Source organism: Carassius carassius, chromosome 35 (genome assembly GCF_963082965.1).
Source record: "Carassius carassius chromosome 35, fCarCar2.1, whole genome shotgun sequence".
Classification (NCBI taxonomy): Eukaryota; Metazoa; Chordata; class Actinopteri; order Cypriniformes; family Cyprinidae; genus Carassius; species Carassius carassius.
In genome coordinates, this window is record NC_081789.1 from 13,112,025 (window position 1) to 13,129,563 (window position 17,539).

The following is a 17,539-nucleotide window of genomic DNA, read 5'->3' on the forward strand; positions in this document are numbered from 1 at the left end:
GTATGTAGCAATAGCCAACAATACATTGTACAGTATGTGGCAAAATAATACATTTTTCTTTTATGGCAAGAATCATTTCATGTTCTGTGAAGATATTTTGTAAATGTCTTACTATAAATATATAAAACTTAATTTTTTATTAGTAATATGAATTGCTAAGGACTTTATTTGGACAACATTAAAGGGGAAAGTTGCAAAAATAGACAAAACTACATACAGCTGGTTTAAATTCAGGTAGATTCTGATTGGCTCTCAATGTTTTCATCATTTATCAACTGAAAAATACATTCTAATAGTAATTCCAACAATATTGTCATTATTGGTGTAGTTGTGGTTTTTAAATTTTTTTATAGTTATAGTTATCATCTTTGGCGTGAATGGGTTAAAAAAAAGTCAAAATGATGCTACTTTATAAGTCTTTTAAAGCTGTATATTGAGGACATTTTTAAAAAGTTACTCACAAATCTTAAAACTTTTTCACACTGTTGTGTGAATAAACTTGCTATGTTTGATTTGATTAGGAGATGCAAAAAAAAAACAAGTGGCATTTGATGTTGTTTAAAACCTGAAATGGGAAGTTTTTTGTTCTTGACTAAACCATCCCTTTAAAATTATATTCAATGTTTATAGAAATGCACACAGTAGACTGCTAAAAATAAATGTATTTTAAATTATTCACTGTACGATTCAGTGCTAGTAGTGTAACATGAAATATAAGAACATGATAAGATCATACTCCACACTGGATTTCACACTCATAACTTATTCAGAGTACAGGAAAACCCTGTAAATTATATGGTGAAACATTCATTAAAGCAACCTAACTTAAAGAGCATTCACTGAATCATGATAGGCATTCCTGAGCTGGTGTTGCAATATTAGACTCTTTACTATAAAATAAATATGGGCTAAGTACCAAAGGAAAGTTTTTTCCACAGAACTTATAAAAGTTTTAGTTCAATATAGTTACACACACACACGCACGCACGCACACACACACACATACACACACACACACACACACACACACACACACACACACACACACATATATATATATATGTATGTATTTTTGTATTAATAAAGTTTGTGCCAATAGCGTGCTTGGCCTATTACAATTCACAGCTGCATTTGATTAATTTCCATGCTTTAATGATTAACAATGACATTCTTTTCGTAATAGAGCCACGTTGTTTGATCATGTCGAGTTGGCTGAATATCTTATTTCAAAGGTAAATGTTTGAATGGCTGCTTTGTGAGAATGTGAGTGGCTAAAGCATCCAAACTCAAACCTTCATTCTGCTGTATGTGCATTCTGTGGAACAGCAAGCGGCAAAGCATGGATTGATCTTTTGATAAGATGGATATTAAGCACCCAATATCTCATTATCTTATTGCATGTCCTTTGATGTCCAATATCGTGTTGTATATCCTTAGACAAAGTTGCTAATTCACTGTTATTTGGATCTCATTTGTCTTGGAAAGGGAGCAGAAATTGACTGCATTGACTGTAAGGGACTGTCTCCTCTGCTGATGGCCTCCAAATGCAGTGCTTGGAAAACAGTTGTGTTTTTGCTGTCAGTTGGTAAACATTTTTATACATTTTCAAAACATTCTCGCTTTTGCATGCACATTTCTGCATATTTAAATGATAGTTCACCCAAAAATGAAAATTCTATAATAAACTACTCGCCCTCATGTCATTCCAAACACATTAGACCTTCGTTCATCTGCACACAAATTAAGATGTTTGATGAAATCTGATAGCTTTCTGACCCTGCATAGACAGCCTAGAATACTTCTGGAGCACAAACAAAACAAAAATAATGATTCAACAATTTATTTATTTTTCTGTGTCAGTCTTCAATACAAGTCCATGAGAATACCACAACAATGTTTTCTTTGCGCACAAAAAGTATTCTTGCAGCTTCACAAAATTACTGTTAAACCACTGATGTCACATGGACTATTTTAATTATGTCCTTACTACCTTTCTGGGCCTTGAAAGTGGTAGTTACATTGCTGTCTATTAAGGGTCAGAAAGTTTTAGGATTTTATAAAAAATATCTTAATTTGTGTTCTGAAGACGAACAAAGGTCATGTGGGTTTGGAACGTCATGAGGGTGAGAGGAATTAATGACAGAATTTTCATTTTTGGGTGAACTATTCCTTTAACATAATATTGTCTTCTTGAGAAAAGGTGCTGATTTCAGAATCAAAGACGAAGCTGGTCGCAACTTCCTCCACTTTGTCGTTCTTCAACCAAAAGGGCTGAAAAATCTTCCTGAGACAGTCTTACAGGTGTGAAAACCATCTGTTTGTCAGATGCAGAACACAGCTCTTTCATTTTAAAAGAAAGCCTAAAGTATCCAAGTCACCCTTAGTTATGGATTATTACATAATGTACTGTTTTGAACTTGCATATGTTCTGTATATAGTTATAAGAGCCCATTGCCTCCTCCAGTGTAACGCCTTGAAGGAGATGTTGTCTGATGAGGATGTTGAAGGCTGCACTCCTCTGCACTACGCCTGCAAACTTGGCATTCATGATTCGGTCAAAAATATGCTGGGTCTCAATATCTTTGTGGGTCAAAAGTCACGGGAGAAGAAATCAGCTCTTCACTTTGCTGCAGAGTGAGAATGTTTTTAATACAGTCACAGGCACGCAGCTATATGAAAATCAGATCTTTGTGCTTATTTTCTTATATATAAGTAAGATTTGACCTATAATAACATATCAAAGGTATGAGTATTGTGCAGGCATTAAAACGCATGTTAAAATTAATAACTCCAAGCTTTTACATCTCATGCACTCTTAAAAATGCTAATATTAAAAGTTTTCTCCAATTTCTGTCAGATATGGGCGTATAAACACATGTAAAAGGCTGCTGGAAACCCTCACAGACTCTAAAATGCTGAACGATTGGGATGACAAGGGTCTGACGCCCCTCCATCTTGCTTCAAGGGCAGGACACACTCAAGTTGTGGAGCTGCTGCTCAGGAGTGGTGCGCTTTTTCAGAGGTACACCATTCTTTTGTGGGAAAGTGAAACATCTACTTTTTTTTTCTGTCTACGCAGTCATCACAAGTGGTTTTTACATAATTACCAGGCAGTGTTATTTTACTATCATCTTAGTTTAAGTTTTAGCAATTTTCTTGTGTGTGACAGTTTTATTATTTTTAAGTGTTAGTTATTTTAGTACTTCAGCTTTAATTAAATGAAAATGATTGCCTTAATTGGTAAATAGCTGAAATAAAATATGTTTTAAAAATGTTTTAATGTAAAATCTGGTAAAAACCAATTAGGAACCAATTCTCATCATTAGTTGCATTAGCCTATTGGGTGTTTATTAGTACTTATAAAGTAAATATCAATGCCTTATTCTGCATGACCATATTTTAGATTCCTTAATCTTACCTGTTTTTATGGTTTTAGTTTTAGTTAACAATAATAACCCTACATGGTCATAACTGCATACAATTTTCAAAAGCTTATATTCCAGCTTTTCAGTTAAGTTGGCAACAGCTTCACAAATTGCATTTGATTATGTTGTGAGTTCATTCAGCCGGACATTCTGTCATAAGGTCTTATGTAATCTTTAGTGATTACAAAGGCTGGTCCTGTTTACATCATGCTGTGGCTGAGGGATACACACAGACAACAAAAATTCTCCTGGCAGCCAATGTCAAACTACTGGACGAAACGAATGAGGATGGGGTAAGCGGCGTAAAAACCCTAAACAACACAATCGGTTTGAGAAATACAATTACTAAGCTATTGGTAAACCACTGAAGAAGATCCAAACTTAACATACTCTCACAAATGCAGTTCTTTTGGACTTTCTATTCATCAAATGATCCTGCAAAACAATGTATCACAATTTTCACAAAAAAATATTAATATTGAAACTGTTTTTAATATTTATAGCTACTACATACATTTATATATATATATATATTTAAATAGAAAGCTGTTTTAGATTCGTTTTTAAAATCTAATTACTGTATTTTTGATCAAACAGAACACGGCTCTTCACATAGCTGCACAAATGGGACATGTAGGTGCTGTTTTGCTGTTATTGGCCAGAGGAGCTGAAATAATTCTCAACAATGCTGACAACTCTTTTTTGCATGAAGCTGTGCGTAATGAGAGAAAAGAAGTAGTGAACGCTATAATCGAAAGTGAGAGGTAAGGAGACATACACATTAAAGATGATCACCTTTTGGGGGAAAGTATTAATTTTAATATATGAATTAACATCGTAAAATCATTGTTCAATTTATTGTTAGGCTGATTATTATTATTATTAATGTTTTTTTTTTGTTTTTTTTGGCTGAAACTTTCAGATAATTAAAATACATTTGTGTCAGTCCAGTATTTCCATCAAAATCATTTCAATCAGGATTTTTTTTTTCTGAAAACTCTTTTAAACTACTTTTAATAAACACTTTTAAAGTTTCCTTTTAGTGTTTTGATATAAAGTATATATATATATATATATATATATATATATATATATATATATATATATATATATATATATATATATATATATATATCAGTGTACAGTAGGATTTTTGATGCAACAACATGAGAGAATCAGTTGAAGGTCTACCATTGCAAAACTCTGTAAATATGTATTTTGTTATTTTCTTTTAAACCTATATTGTTTTTCTTCTCTCAGTTTGCCAACAGTTGAAAAAGCTATTTTAATTCACTGCAGGTTTGGCGAGGCAATAAAGACATTTAAAACAACATCCCGCTGTGCCGTGATGGACATCATAGAGTTTCTCCCAGAGTCTTTCAGGGTTTGTGTATTAACTTCCCACCTTATGAATATTTATGTAAGCTATTGTTTATAATTATTATATATTTTTTTTTACATTAAACCCCTTTCTCTGCTGAACAGCACCTTCTGGACCGGTGTATTTTAGAATCTGATCATGATGCCAACAGTTCAGATTATCATGTAAGCCTTGCACAAATGTGCAAAAAGTTGCATTAAGGCTATTAATGAGGTTCCTTAACGCTATAAAGTGTAATTGTTCAATGTTGTTGACAGATCAAGTATGATTTTCAGTGGCTTCAGGCTCCTATACAACTGAAGAAGTATAGCAAAACAGACAAAACAATGAAGTACCAACCTTTGGCAGCTATGAATGTAAGTCCCCTTAAATTATATATATATACACCATACAAATTAAATTGTAAATAACTGTAAATTGCTAGGTTACTTGGTCTTTTTCACTTCTAAATGATGCAAATTTAAAAGTATTTTACTTTTAGCATTTTATATATATATATATATATATATATATATATATATATATATATATATATATATATATATATATACACACACACACACACACACACACACACACACAGACGTATATATTTATTATGAGGGGCCAAACAGGAAATAATAATATAAAAATCTGAATATATAAATCTAAATTGTGAATATATTGTTATGTCTGAATATATAAAAGTAGATCTGAATATATAGTTATAATTCTGAGTATTTAAATTTAAATCTGAATATATAATTAAAAACCTTAATATATATATATATATATATATATATATATATATATATACAGTGGTAAATCTGAAAATATAGTTATAAGCCTGAATATATAAATGTAAAGTGTGAATATATATAAGTAAATCTGAATATATAGTTTTAATTCTGAATATATACATGTAAAGCTAAATCATATATAGTTTTAATTCTGAATATATAAATGTAAATCTGAATATATAGTTATAAGCCTGAATATATAGAAGTAGATCTGAATACATACAGTGGGTACGGAAAGTATTCGGACCCCTTTAAATTTTTCGCTCTTTGTTATATTGTAGCCATTTGCTAAAATCATTTAAGTTAATTTTTTCCCTCATTAATGTACACACAGCACCCCATATTGACAGAAAAACACAGAATTGTTGACATATTTGCAGATTTGTTAAAGAAGAAAAACTGAAATAACACATGGTCCTAAGTATTCAGACCCTTTGCCTTGACACTCATATATTTAACTCAGGTGCTGTCCATTTCTTCTGATCATCCTTGAGATGGTTCTACACCTTCATTTGAGTCCAGCTTTGTTTGATTATACTGATTGGACTTGTTTAGGAAAGCCACACACCTGTCTATATAAGACCTTACAGCTACAGACACAGAGCATGTCAGAGCAAATGAGAGTCATGAGGTCAAAGGAACTGCCTAAAAAAAACTCAGAGACAGAATTGTGGCAAGGCACAGATCTGGCCAAGGTTACAAAAAAATTTCTGCTGCACTTAAGGTTCCTAAGAGCACAGTGGCCTCCAAAATCCTTAAATGGAAGACGTTTGGGACTACCAGAACCCTTCATAGAGCTTGCGGTCTGGCCAAACTGAGCTATTGGGGGAGAAGAGCCTTGGTGAGAGAGGTAAAGAAGAACCCAAAGATCACTGTGGCTGAGCTCCAGAGATGCAGTCGTGAGGTGGGAGAAAGTTGTAGACAGTCAACCATCACTGCAGCCCTCCACCAATCGGAAGCCTCTCCTCAGTGCAAGACACATGAAAGCCCCCATGGAGTATGCTAAAAACACCTGAAGGACTCTGGTCTGATGAGACCAAGATAGAACTTTTTGGCCTTAATTCTAAGCGGTATGTGTGGAGAAAACCAGGCACTGCTCATCACCTGTCCAATACAGTCCCAACAGTGAAGCATGGTGGTGGCAGCATCATGTTGTGGGGGTGTTTTTCAGCTGCAGGGACAGGATGACTGGTTGCAATCGAGGGAAAGATGAATGCGACCAAGTACGGGGATATCCTGGATGAAAACCTTCTTCAGAGTGCTTAGGACCTCAGACTGGGCTGAAGGTTCACCTTTCAGCAAAACAATGACCCTAAGCACACAGCTAAAATAACAAAGGAGTGGCTTCACAACAACTCTTTGATTGTTCTTGAATGGCCCAGCCAGAGCCCTGACTTAAACCCAATTGAGCATATCTGGAGAGACCTGAAAATGGCTGTCCACCAACGTTTACCATCCAACCTGACAGAACTGGAGAGGATCTGCAAGGAGGAATGGCAGAGGATTCCCAAATCCAGGTGTGAAAAACTTGTTGCATCTTTCACAAAAAGACTCATGGCTGTATTAGATCAAAAGGGTGCTTCTACTAAATACTGAGCAAAGGGTCTGAATACTTAGGACCATGTGATATTTCAGTTTTTCTTTTTTAATAAATGTGCAAAAATGTTAACAATTCTGTGTTTTATATATATATTCATGCTAATAACTATATATTCAGATTTTTATATAATTATTTCCTGTTTGGCACCTCATTATATATATATATATATATATATATATATATATACACGCATTGAATATAGTAATATCTGACTTTTAGACCCTATTGTACACTAAATAATCTTAAATACAAAGCTCTTAGTCTTTCTCCATCCTAAAATAGTGTGAGAATAAATAGTAACTCTTGCACCACACTAGGCCATGGTGCAGTGCAACCGTCTGGAGCTCCTCACTCACCCCGTGAGCCGAAAATACCTGGAGATGAAGTGGTATGTTAAAGATGTTCTGTAACGGTTCTAGTCATGATGTTTTAAGTCACTATGATATGCTAATTTCTACAGTCCTATACAATACAGTCACTGCATTTTACTTTAGTGCATCTGGTTCAAAATAGCAGCAGTGCAGTGTTAACATCACTTCAAACAAATAGACTGGTTTACATAAGCATTTGAATATCCTACTGATATTGTGTTTTATTCGGATAGGAAGGCGTATGGAAGCAAGGTTCATTTGCTCAACCTGGCTGTCTACCTGCTTGGCTTGTTGCCCCTCACATACCTCATCCTCAATCTGAGACCAAAGCAGGACGTTTTTGGCAACAACACATCTGTAATCATGGTGCCCGTATCTTTTAGAGAGGTAGATAGCCTTTGTTCAGAGATCTGTGGCTTCTTGTATATGGAAGAGATGAGCTCAAAAGAGTTAAAGTGAACACAATGTAGAGTGTAATTCCAGTAATGTGTGGGACAAATGACAGCTGGAGATGCGTATCAGGGACAAGCAGAGAAGGGAAAGGTGGAAGAGAATAATGGTAGTTGAATTTAAATGACAATCAGATTGATTGTGAATTACTTTCAAAGTCACACAGTGTAATAAACGCTAAGAGAGAGGGAAATGATAATACTTTTTTTAGATTTATTAATATAATTCTGTCTTCTAGATAGATGTGGTGCTACAAATCAGTGGTGTCAAAACACAAGGGAGGGTCTGGGTGTTCAAAGAGACAATTTAGGGGTCACTTTTCATGAAGAGAGTAGAAAAGTCCCATTATTTTTTACATGCTGATTTTTAACATGAATTTAGGAACATTCCAAATTTTGCTCAAAATTGTAAAATAAAAATAGTAATCAAACAAATCCAGAGAAAATGAATGAAACGAATCTTCACACCCAATTAACAACTGTAGGAATGAAGGTCTTGGCTTTCATTTAAAGGTAACAAATCAAAGAATTTAATATAATCACACTACAATCAATCAATCAATTTACATTTTCATCTGAAATAACCCTTTAAGAAATAATTTGGCATTATTTAAATGAATAATTCATCCAAAAATGAAAATCCACTCACCCGCAGGGTCACAAGTTTACTTCTTAATTTAGCATTACAACACTTGCACATCGATATATATCCTCTGCAGTGAATGGGTGCTGCCAGAATACCGAACAGATGATAAAAACATCACAATAATCCAAAAATATTCCACATGAAACGAGTCCATCAGTTAATGTCCTGTGAAGATAAAAACGGCATGTTTCTAATAAACAAATCCATCCTTTTTTTTTTCAAACTGTTGTTTCTGGTTACAATATGAGTCCTCTATCCATAATAATGTTTTCTCCAGTGAAAAAGTTTTCTCATCTTAATCAAGAGAGCAATATGCACAGATCAAGCAATATTTACAAGCAAAAACAGCTCTAAACAAATATGTCAGTGGATTTTGATATATGAGAGAACAACAGGGCATGGATTTTCTCACAGGATGAAGCTTTATTATGGATTATAGATTCAAATTTTGACCAGAAGCAACGGTTAAAAAGTTAAAACATTTTAATGATGGAATTGTTTCTTACAAACTCACTGTTTTTTTTACTTCGAGTGTGGATTACTTTATTGTGAAATTTTTATCAGCTGTTTGGACTCTCTTTCTGATGGCATCCATTTACTGCAGATGATCCATTGGTGAGCAAGTGCTGTAATTTACATTTTTTGGGGTGAGGAATTCCTTTAAAGCACACCAATAATGTCAACTTTTTTCATTATATAGGGGTCAGAAGGACCTATGGTTCTTGTTGTCAAGTTGGCCTAATCTGTTATGCAATGACAAGCCAATTATTCAAGCTATCATTCATAATCACATGCATATCCTTCCACATTTGCCTGCACTTCCTTATAACCTTGTCCATATCCCATTACTTAATTTAGTGAGTGTCATTATGATCTGGATGGCATTCATCAACTTCCAATTTATTCATCAGCTCAAGGTTCTAATCCCAATGAAATTAAGTATGTCTAATCTTGTACGCATATTACTATTTATCTTTTTACAAATGGCACACAATACTCATATTGGCATTAGTATTATCCATTTTTGAGTGTGAGGAACATGCACTCCCCATAGCAGAGATTTTTAATTTAGCATAATATGCTAATTGGGTTATGAATGAAAAGAAATACAGTCATTATGTAAATGTGATTAATTTGGTGATAATGTTGTAATGATACTCTCTCTCCCCCTCTCTCTTTTCTCTCCATCCAGCAAAAATGTTTAATCTCAGTCTGTATAATCATGGTGCTAGTCTTGAATGTGTATTCCGTTTGCAAAGAGCTGGTGCAGATGGCTCAGCAGGTAATAGTTATGTCATCACTTCCCATGATGCATTCACTATTAATTCCTCTCATACTACTACAGAGACCCTCAGCAGAGGGCAATCAAACCATCACTAATCATAAATGTCATGATGCACATTAAACACACATGCCTTTGCTGTGGGGATTCCCTCGCAGGTCTCTAAGCCTTCCAGCCATGTGATTTACCTATAAAAACACAGCTCAGATTTCGCATGCATTGTTATATACTGCTCTTTGCCACTTGCGAGGGTATTCAAATTGCACTATGTTTGGAACCTAAAGGTGATTTTATTTAACCCCTCATATATTTTACATTACAGCGAATAAATTACTTCACTGACTTCTCGAACCCTCCTGACTGGTGTGCAGCTATTAGCTCTTTAGCCTTTGTCATTCCCATGTGCTTTAATCTAGAGAACACTTGGCAATGGGAGGCAGGAGCTTTCGCCATTCTGACTTCATGGATCGGCTTCCTGCTCTACTTTCAGAGGTCTAGTATAAGTGACCTACCTTCCTGGACTTTTAATACGAATAAGTCACATTTTCTAGATTTATCTCAATTATATTATAGGGTTGCTGATCAATTTTAATTTCTAATCATATTCAATACAGTACATTATATGCTGATTAATAAAATGAAGTGCTATACATTGTATATGTGCTGTAAGAGATGCACAATTTATAGATGGGTTATCAGCCGATATTTGAGATTTTTATAGATATATCAATATCAGTCGATATTTGATATAATGCATGTTTATTTTTCATATTATTACATTTAGTATACACCACTTTTCAGAAGTTTGGAGTCAAAGATTTTTTTTAATTTATGTATACTCCCCAATGCTGCATCTACTTAATGCTGTAAAAACAGTAATATTCTTTTTATTATCAATCTTAGTATATATATATTTTTTTGTGGAAACCATTATTTGCAATAGTAAAGAAATGTCTAATTTTACAAAAGATATCTGTCACTTTTCACTAGTCTAATGCATCCTTGTAAAAAATAAAATAAAAATTGGCATAATCTAGCACTCACTTATAATTAATGTTTAGATACAGTTATCATTTATGAGCACTGTGAAATTTAATATTTTGTAAATATAAAAATGAATATCACAATGTGATTAATAAACCCACTTTTACCATTAAATAAATTAACTTTTAATTGATTTCTGCGAAATAGTCTAAAATGTATTGCATAAAACAATTCTCATATGCCCTTGTCACATGGCAGGTTTGAGCGAATTGGAATTTACGTGGTGATGTTTGGTGGGATCGTTAGGACCCTGATGTGCATCATGATCCTCTTTATCTTCCTATTGCTCGCATTTGGATTGGCCTTCTACGCTTTGATGCTCCACCAGGTAAGTCCAAACAGAGAGATAATATCAACCCACCATGACAGACCTGTCAAGTCTTAGCAATTCGGTGTGGTTTGATGATGTTTACTGTTTGCTGCTTTCGACAGGATGAGTTCAGCTCCATCAGCCTTGCTCTAGCCCAGACGTTTGTGATGACAGTGGGAGAGCTGAACTACCAGAGCACATTTCTGAATGCTTATGAAAACAGCCGCATGGCGTTTCCTGGGATCACCTATTTTATTTTTGTGCTCTTTGTGCTTCTAATGCCTATTCTTCTCATGAACCTAATGGTAGGACACTCAACACAAGCCTGCTGGAAGCCGGCTATTATTTTAATGTTGGCTGCAATTTGTTAGGAGGTATTAGGCTTATTTGTCTAAATCATGTTGCAGATTGGTTTGGCAGTAGGAGATATCGCAGAGGTACAGAGAAATGCAGAGCTGAAGAGAATAGCCATGCAGGTGAGCAGTCTGGATATCTCTAATTAACATACATTTTTAGCAGTATTTTGCACACCTATCAGATTTAGTATAAGCATCACATCTAGTGCATCACATTAATCAAGAAAGCACTTCTTTACAGATCGAACTTCACACTACCCTTGAGGAGAAGCTACCTTACTGGTTCCTGAAGCGAGTGGACAAACCATCTATCACCATCTATCCCAATAAATGCAAGGTTTGTCTTTCGATAAATGCTATTCCTAGTCTGGTCGCAGATGAACTTTTGCAAAAATTCTGGAAACTAACGTATTTTAAACAGTATAAAAGACATTTGAGTGAAGATTAACATTTAATGACAATCATTTGTTAAACAGAAAGTGGTGATGCAGGCACTCATTGATGGTGAGATCCAAAACACTGTTCGCACCCGTCTGAACCTCTGCTCGCGGCAGGGAGGGCCTCTGGAGAGAGAGCTGCACAAGCAAAAGAACAGGTGATCTCTTTTTTTTTTGGGTTTACTCAGGAACACCCACTAGAGCAACATAAAGGATTGGATTTCAGAAGTGAGCAGAAACTTTTTTTCCAGTGTGAAAAGTTTTCTATTTTTCCATTTATTTAACATCACAATAAAAAATGGGAAGGTTTATCAGACTTTTTATGCAGTAATTATGCCTATAAAGCCATCTGTCAGAAAAAAGTGCAAAAACTGTAGCTTTAGAAGTGCAACAGCTTTGTCACTGAGACATTAAGGTACCTCTGTACCTTTTAACAACATTCAAAAATATATTTCTAAAGTATATTATAACTTTAGGATTTATTAAATGTAACATTACTGTTTATTAATTTTTAAGGCTACAGTCACAAACTTATAAGCTTTTCTGAGACCTCTAGAAAACATTTGAAGCATTTTTTTTTTTGTGATGTAAGAAATAATGCAGCAAAAGTTTAAAGGGAAAGTTTACCCAAAAAAGAAAGTTGTAAGTTTCTTTTGATAAAAGCATCTGCAAAATAACTAAATGTAAATGTAAAATTACCCCATGATTTACTCATCCTCTAGCCATCCTACAGTAGGTGTATATAACTTTCTTCTTTCAGACAAATAAACTCGGAGTTATATTAAAAAATGTCCCGACTCTTCCAAGCTTTATAATGGCAGTGGGTATTGGTCCAGATTTTGAAGCCAACTAAAGTGCATCCATCCATCATAAAAAGTGCTCCACATGGCTCTGGGGGGTTAATAAAGGCCTCCTCAAATGAAGCATTGCATTTGTGTAAGAAAAATATCAATATTTACAACTTTCCAGCTGATGAGGCAGGATGTAGGTGTAGCGTAAGCTCCGGTGAGAATATGCTATGTATATGTTTTTTTTATGATATGGTTATTGCGCTACTTTGGAGGTTAACTTTAACCCCCCTCAAACCCAACAACACCGCTCCTACCTCCTGTATGCATCCTGCCCCTACTGTCCTCTTTTTTTAAAAAAAAAAACTAAAATATGGTCACCCTAATGGATGCAATTTATTTTGCTTCAAAGTCTCGACCACTATTCACTGCCATTATAAGCTCGGAAGAGCCAGGACATTTATTTTAATTAATTTTTTATAGCTCTTTATAGATTTATAGCTTTATAGATTGTATTTGTGAGAAAGAAGGAAGTCATACACACCTAGGATATATTAAGTTTGAGTAAATCATGGGGTAATTTTCATTTTCGGGTGAACTGTTTCGTTAATTTCTAATCACGTTGACGCATTTCAGTGAAAATAAAGCTATTGTAGGTTGTTTTAAAATCTGAACAAGGCTAACCAGGGTTATTATCATTAACTACAACTAAAACTATTTCAAAATATTTTTAAGAAATTATAATAATAAAATATTTTGCTGACTTAAGCTAGTTATCAAAGCAATATTTTTCATTTTGTTTAGTTTTTTGAACTATTAAAAGAACTAAAACTTAATAGATGTATACAAAATTTTTTACAAAACCGCAAAAAGTTGAATAACAATGCCACACAACTTTCAGACTTATGGGAGAGCAACCTCTAGTGTTCATTAGAAATAATGCAGCATCAACTACACTAAGCAATTAGAAGTTTTGTTTGCAACATAAATTTAAATCAAATTCAAATATGAATGGCACAGATCTAATTCACATATCTCACCTGCCTTACTTTTAGAGAGTTTCAGAAAAAGTGATATTTTTTTAAATAATATTTGAAATAGAGTCTGCTTATAGGTTCATAACAAACACAAGCATTTTAGTACAACTGTGCAGTTGTTGCATCAGATAAAATGTACTTTTTTACTCTCATCTATACAAGACATACACTGCATTTAAAACTGCTCTTCCTTTCAGGTTAAAATCAATGTCCTGTTCGCTGGAGAAACAGCATAACCTGCTCAAGCTGATCATCCAGAAGATGGAAATCACTTCTGAGGCTGATGAATGCGACGGCCCACATAACCCTAGAGCTCTGAAACAACCCACTTCCTCCTCACCGCTGAAGTCAAAGTGGGTCCCGCTGCTGCAAGCCATTAGGACAAAGAAGTGATATTAAAGATGATGACATTATGTGTAAATATAAGCCAAATACCCAGCCATCATTATTTATACTGGCTATATTTTGTTGTGATTTAGTATATAGTTTTAGTTGCTCTTCTTATCTGATTAAGTGTAATTGTGTAATCATGAGCTCATAATGTATTTAAAAGGTTACACTTATATATATGAGTTAGTCTATTACATCCACTTAAAGTTTTCACTGAACTCTGAAGAGAAGTGTTTGAATGATATCCAGTGGTTTAATACATAATGAAGATCTTATAGCACCAGTACTGAAAATGAGAAGAGCATTTGGAATTAATGCACTGACAAGCTTCTAATGCAAACTTAAAGACTCGAAACTCTGTGATGCATCACGTATAGATTTATCACACCAATCGGTCGAGTAGAAGAATTATTATGTACATTTCTTCTGGCCTCGTGCCCGGATGTAGTAACCCTGAGACTCTTTGTTATACCAAACAGTAATTTCAAAGTAGTTCTGCAGTGGGGAGCACAAGTGTGTAACCCTCATTTTTTGGGTCTGTTTTAGTCCATTTTTTTTTTTTTCGTATATCCACCACTACATCATGATGAGATTCCCATGAAAGCTGCATTATATAAAACTTGTTGATAAGATTGTCAATGGTGATTTCACAGACTTAAACAAGTCATTCAAGTTGGGAGTAGATTAAGACATGCACCTGCATGGCAAGAACACTGTAAAAATCACTTTGTGATTTTGCATGGACATCATGACATGTAATAAATTTGATGACAAGGATCACAATATCCAGATGAAATGGATTTGCTTTAGATTTGGTCACTTTAAGCAATACTAAACCTATGTCTTTACTGCAGTACATGTGCTTGACGCATGAACAACCTCAATTTTAAGAAAATAAATTCAATGCAATATACTATGTTCAAGCCACCTCAGTTCTTCAAGTCTCCGTTTTTCTGACATTGAACCCCAGTTAGCTGTTCTTAGGCTTTGAGAACATTATTTGCATGCAAATTAAGCTTTTTTCCCCCAGCAAATTCTCATTACCACAACATGCCTGGAATAAAATCTGCCTAAATTAAAGATGTATGCATTTTATTTTATTAAGCTATTCAAACATTTCCACAATTAAACTGAAATGAAATTAAATTAAAATGACAATGTTTTTGTTTTTGTGCATTATTGTAATACTAATACTAATAGCCTATAACTAGATAAAAAAACATTTGTCAAGACAAACTTTGAAGTTGGCTTAAGAAAGCTAAAACAAAGTTAGAAAAGTTTTAATATCTATAAGTTTGAAGTAGTTTGAAGTTTAAAATAGTTTTAAAGATTAGATAGATTCTAGGGTACTCAGAGTGGTTGGTAGGGTGTTGCTATGCGGTTGATAAGGTAATTTACTAAAATTAAAAATATTTTTCAAATTTAATAATAAATACTGATTTTCAGGAGAGAGTCTCTTTTGCTTAGCCAAGCTACATCATTTTAATAAAAAAAAATGCAGTAATTGCAGTAATATTATTGCAATTTATAATAAAAAATTCAGTATATTTTAAAATGTAATTATTCCTGTAATGGCAAAACTACATTTCAGCAGCCACTACTTCAGTCTTCGGTGTCACATGATCCCTCAGAAATCATAATAATATGCATATTTCCTGCTCACAAAACATTTATTAATATAAAAAAATAATTTACGATAATGAAAATGCATCTGTTTTTTTTTTAAAGCAAAACCTAAATACTTACTGTCTTTTCATTTTATTGTGAGTGGATGGTCTAGACATGTTATTAGGTTTTGTGGTATTCACTCCCGTCAAAGTCAGGCTTGAACTGTGAGCAAATGGATAGTTCAATCTTCAGCCACTTATATCATTCAATTAAATGTGCTTGATTTAATGCAGGGGAGGCTTGACTAAAATGGGGCGTAGAGATTTTCCTAATGGCCGTTTTGATGCTGTTACATGCCATTTGTTTTACACTGCAGCTGTGAGAGTGTGGTGACCATGGGAACCAGGGGAGGAGAGCGCGTATAGCTGATGTCATAGTCCTGCACCTGTCCCACTTATTCATTCACACAAAACAGAGGGAGAGAAAGAAGGAAAAGAGCCACTGCCCACACTACGACCCTTAACACGCTTACCGACAGACAACTGCACATTTCTCATGTTAGCTCTGACCTAAAACAACGTGGGCAACATTGTTCCCATGTAATTAGTCCCTGTGTGGAAGCTTGGGAAAGATGTGCTTACACAGTTGTTTAAAGCAGAGATTAGTGTTAAAATGCTATGAAAGGTGCCTCTGCTGCTGCTTCACATACATTTGTTTGCTTTGACTTTATACTAAGGCATCTTGATCCTGCAGATTTTCCCTCAAAGAAGTATAGTTTTTGTTTAAATCATTGCAAGCTCAGAGCAACAAGTTCCCATTAGGTGAACAGATATTTTGTATGTAAAACAGTTTAGACCTGCTATAGTTATAAAAAAAAAAAAAACACCCGGTAACCCTTTAGATTAGGTAACCCCTATTAGTTGCTTATAAGCATGCATATTACTAGAATATTAGCCATGTATTAGTGCTAATTAAGATATTAATGCCTTATTCTACTTGACCTTATTCTAAATCCCTAATCTTACCCAATACCTAAACCTAACAACTACCTTACTAACTATTAATAAGCAGCAAATTAAGAATTTATTGAGAGAAATGTCATAGTTAATAGTTAACAAGTGTAGCGTTTAAGTGTTGGTTGCAGTGGTTAAGACACACGTCTTTGGTGTGAGAGACCCGGGTTCGAATCCACTGTGAAACACCAATGTGTCCCTGAGCAAGACACTTAACCCCTAGTTGCTCCAGAGGCGTGCGACCTCTGACATATCAATTGTAAGTCACTTTGGATAAAAGCGTCAGCTAAATGGATAAATGTAAATGTAAGTCACTGAAGTTGCTATACTGTGCCTTATGCAATATGCATCTGCAGATTTCTAGCGAATCTTACCAGCCATAAAGGCTATAAAAACTATAAGCCACTGTGGTGCTGTGAAATTAAAATTATGGTGCGGTCACATTTTAATCTAGACATTTTAGTTGGAATCCATGTGAGCAGGATTTTCATGTGAAGGCGAAGGATTTTCTCATGCACATTTTACAACAGGTTCACTTTGGTCTAACCTAAAATTAAAGCTGTGCTTCATACGTCACTATACTATTGACAAAAGGCTACACAATGGACCTTTTTCCCGCAGAA

General features: G+C 34.4%; 1 protein-coding gene across 1 annotated transcript in view; it reads left to right on the forward strand.

Annotated features, from left to right (window-relative positions):
• Positions 1-14,841, forward strand: part of LOC132115702 (transient receptor potential cation channel subfamily A member 1-like) — a 71,964-nt gene extending 57,123 nt beyond the window's left edge. The window contains exons 9-28 of the mRNA XM_059524114.1: positions 1,184-1,232; positions 1,486-1,585; positions 2,201-2,301; positions 2,465-2,634; positions 2,858-3,022; positions 3,604-3,718; positions 4,023-4,189; positions 4,725-4,809; positions 4,911-4,970; positions 5,064-5,162; positions 7,503-7,573; positions 7,790-7,943; positions 9,844-9,933; positions 10,256-10,425; positions 11,176-11,305; positions 11,410-11,592; positions 11,695-11,763; positions 11,885-11,980; positions 12,120-12,238; positions 14,103-14,841. Coding sequence (XP_059380097.1) covers positions 1,184-1,232; positions 1,486-1,585; positions 2,201-2,301; positions 2,465-2,634; positions 2,858-3,022; positions 3,604-3,718; positions 4,023-4,189; positions 4,725-4,809; positions 4,911-4,970; positions 5,064-5,162; positions 7,503-7,573; positions 7,790-7,943; positions 9,844-9,933; positions 10,256-10,425; positions 11,176-11,305; positions 11,410-11,592; positions 11,695-11,763; positions 11,885-11,980; positions 12,120-12,238; positions 14,103-14,298 — 2,389 coding nt within the window. The 3' untranslated portion in view covers positions 14,299-14,841. The remainder of the gene's footprint in view (positions 1-1,183; positions 1,233-1,485; positions 1,586-2,200; positions 2,302-2,464; positions 2,635-2,857; positions 3,023-3,603; positions 3,719-4,022; positions 4,190-4,724; positions 4,810-4,910; positions 4,971-5,063; positions 5,163-7,502; positions 7,574-7,789; positions 7,944-9,843; positions 9,934-10,255; positions 10,426-11,175; positions 11,306-11,409; positions 11,593-11,694; positions 11,764-11,884; positions 11,981-12,119; positions 12,239-14,102) is intronic.
• The last annotated feature ends 2,698 nt before the right edge of the window (positions 14,842-17,539 follow it).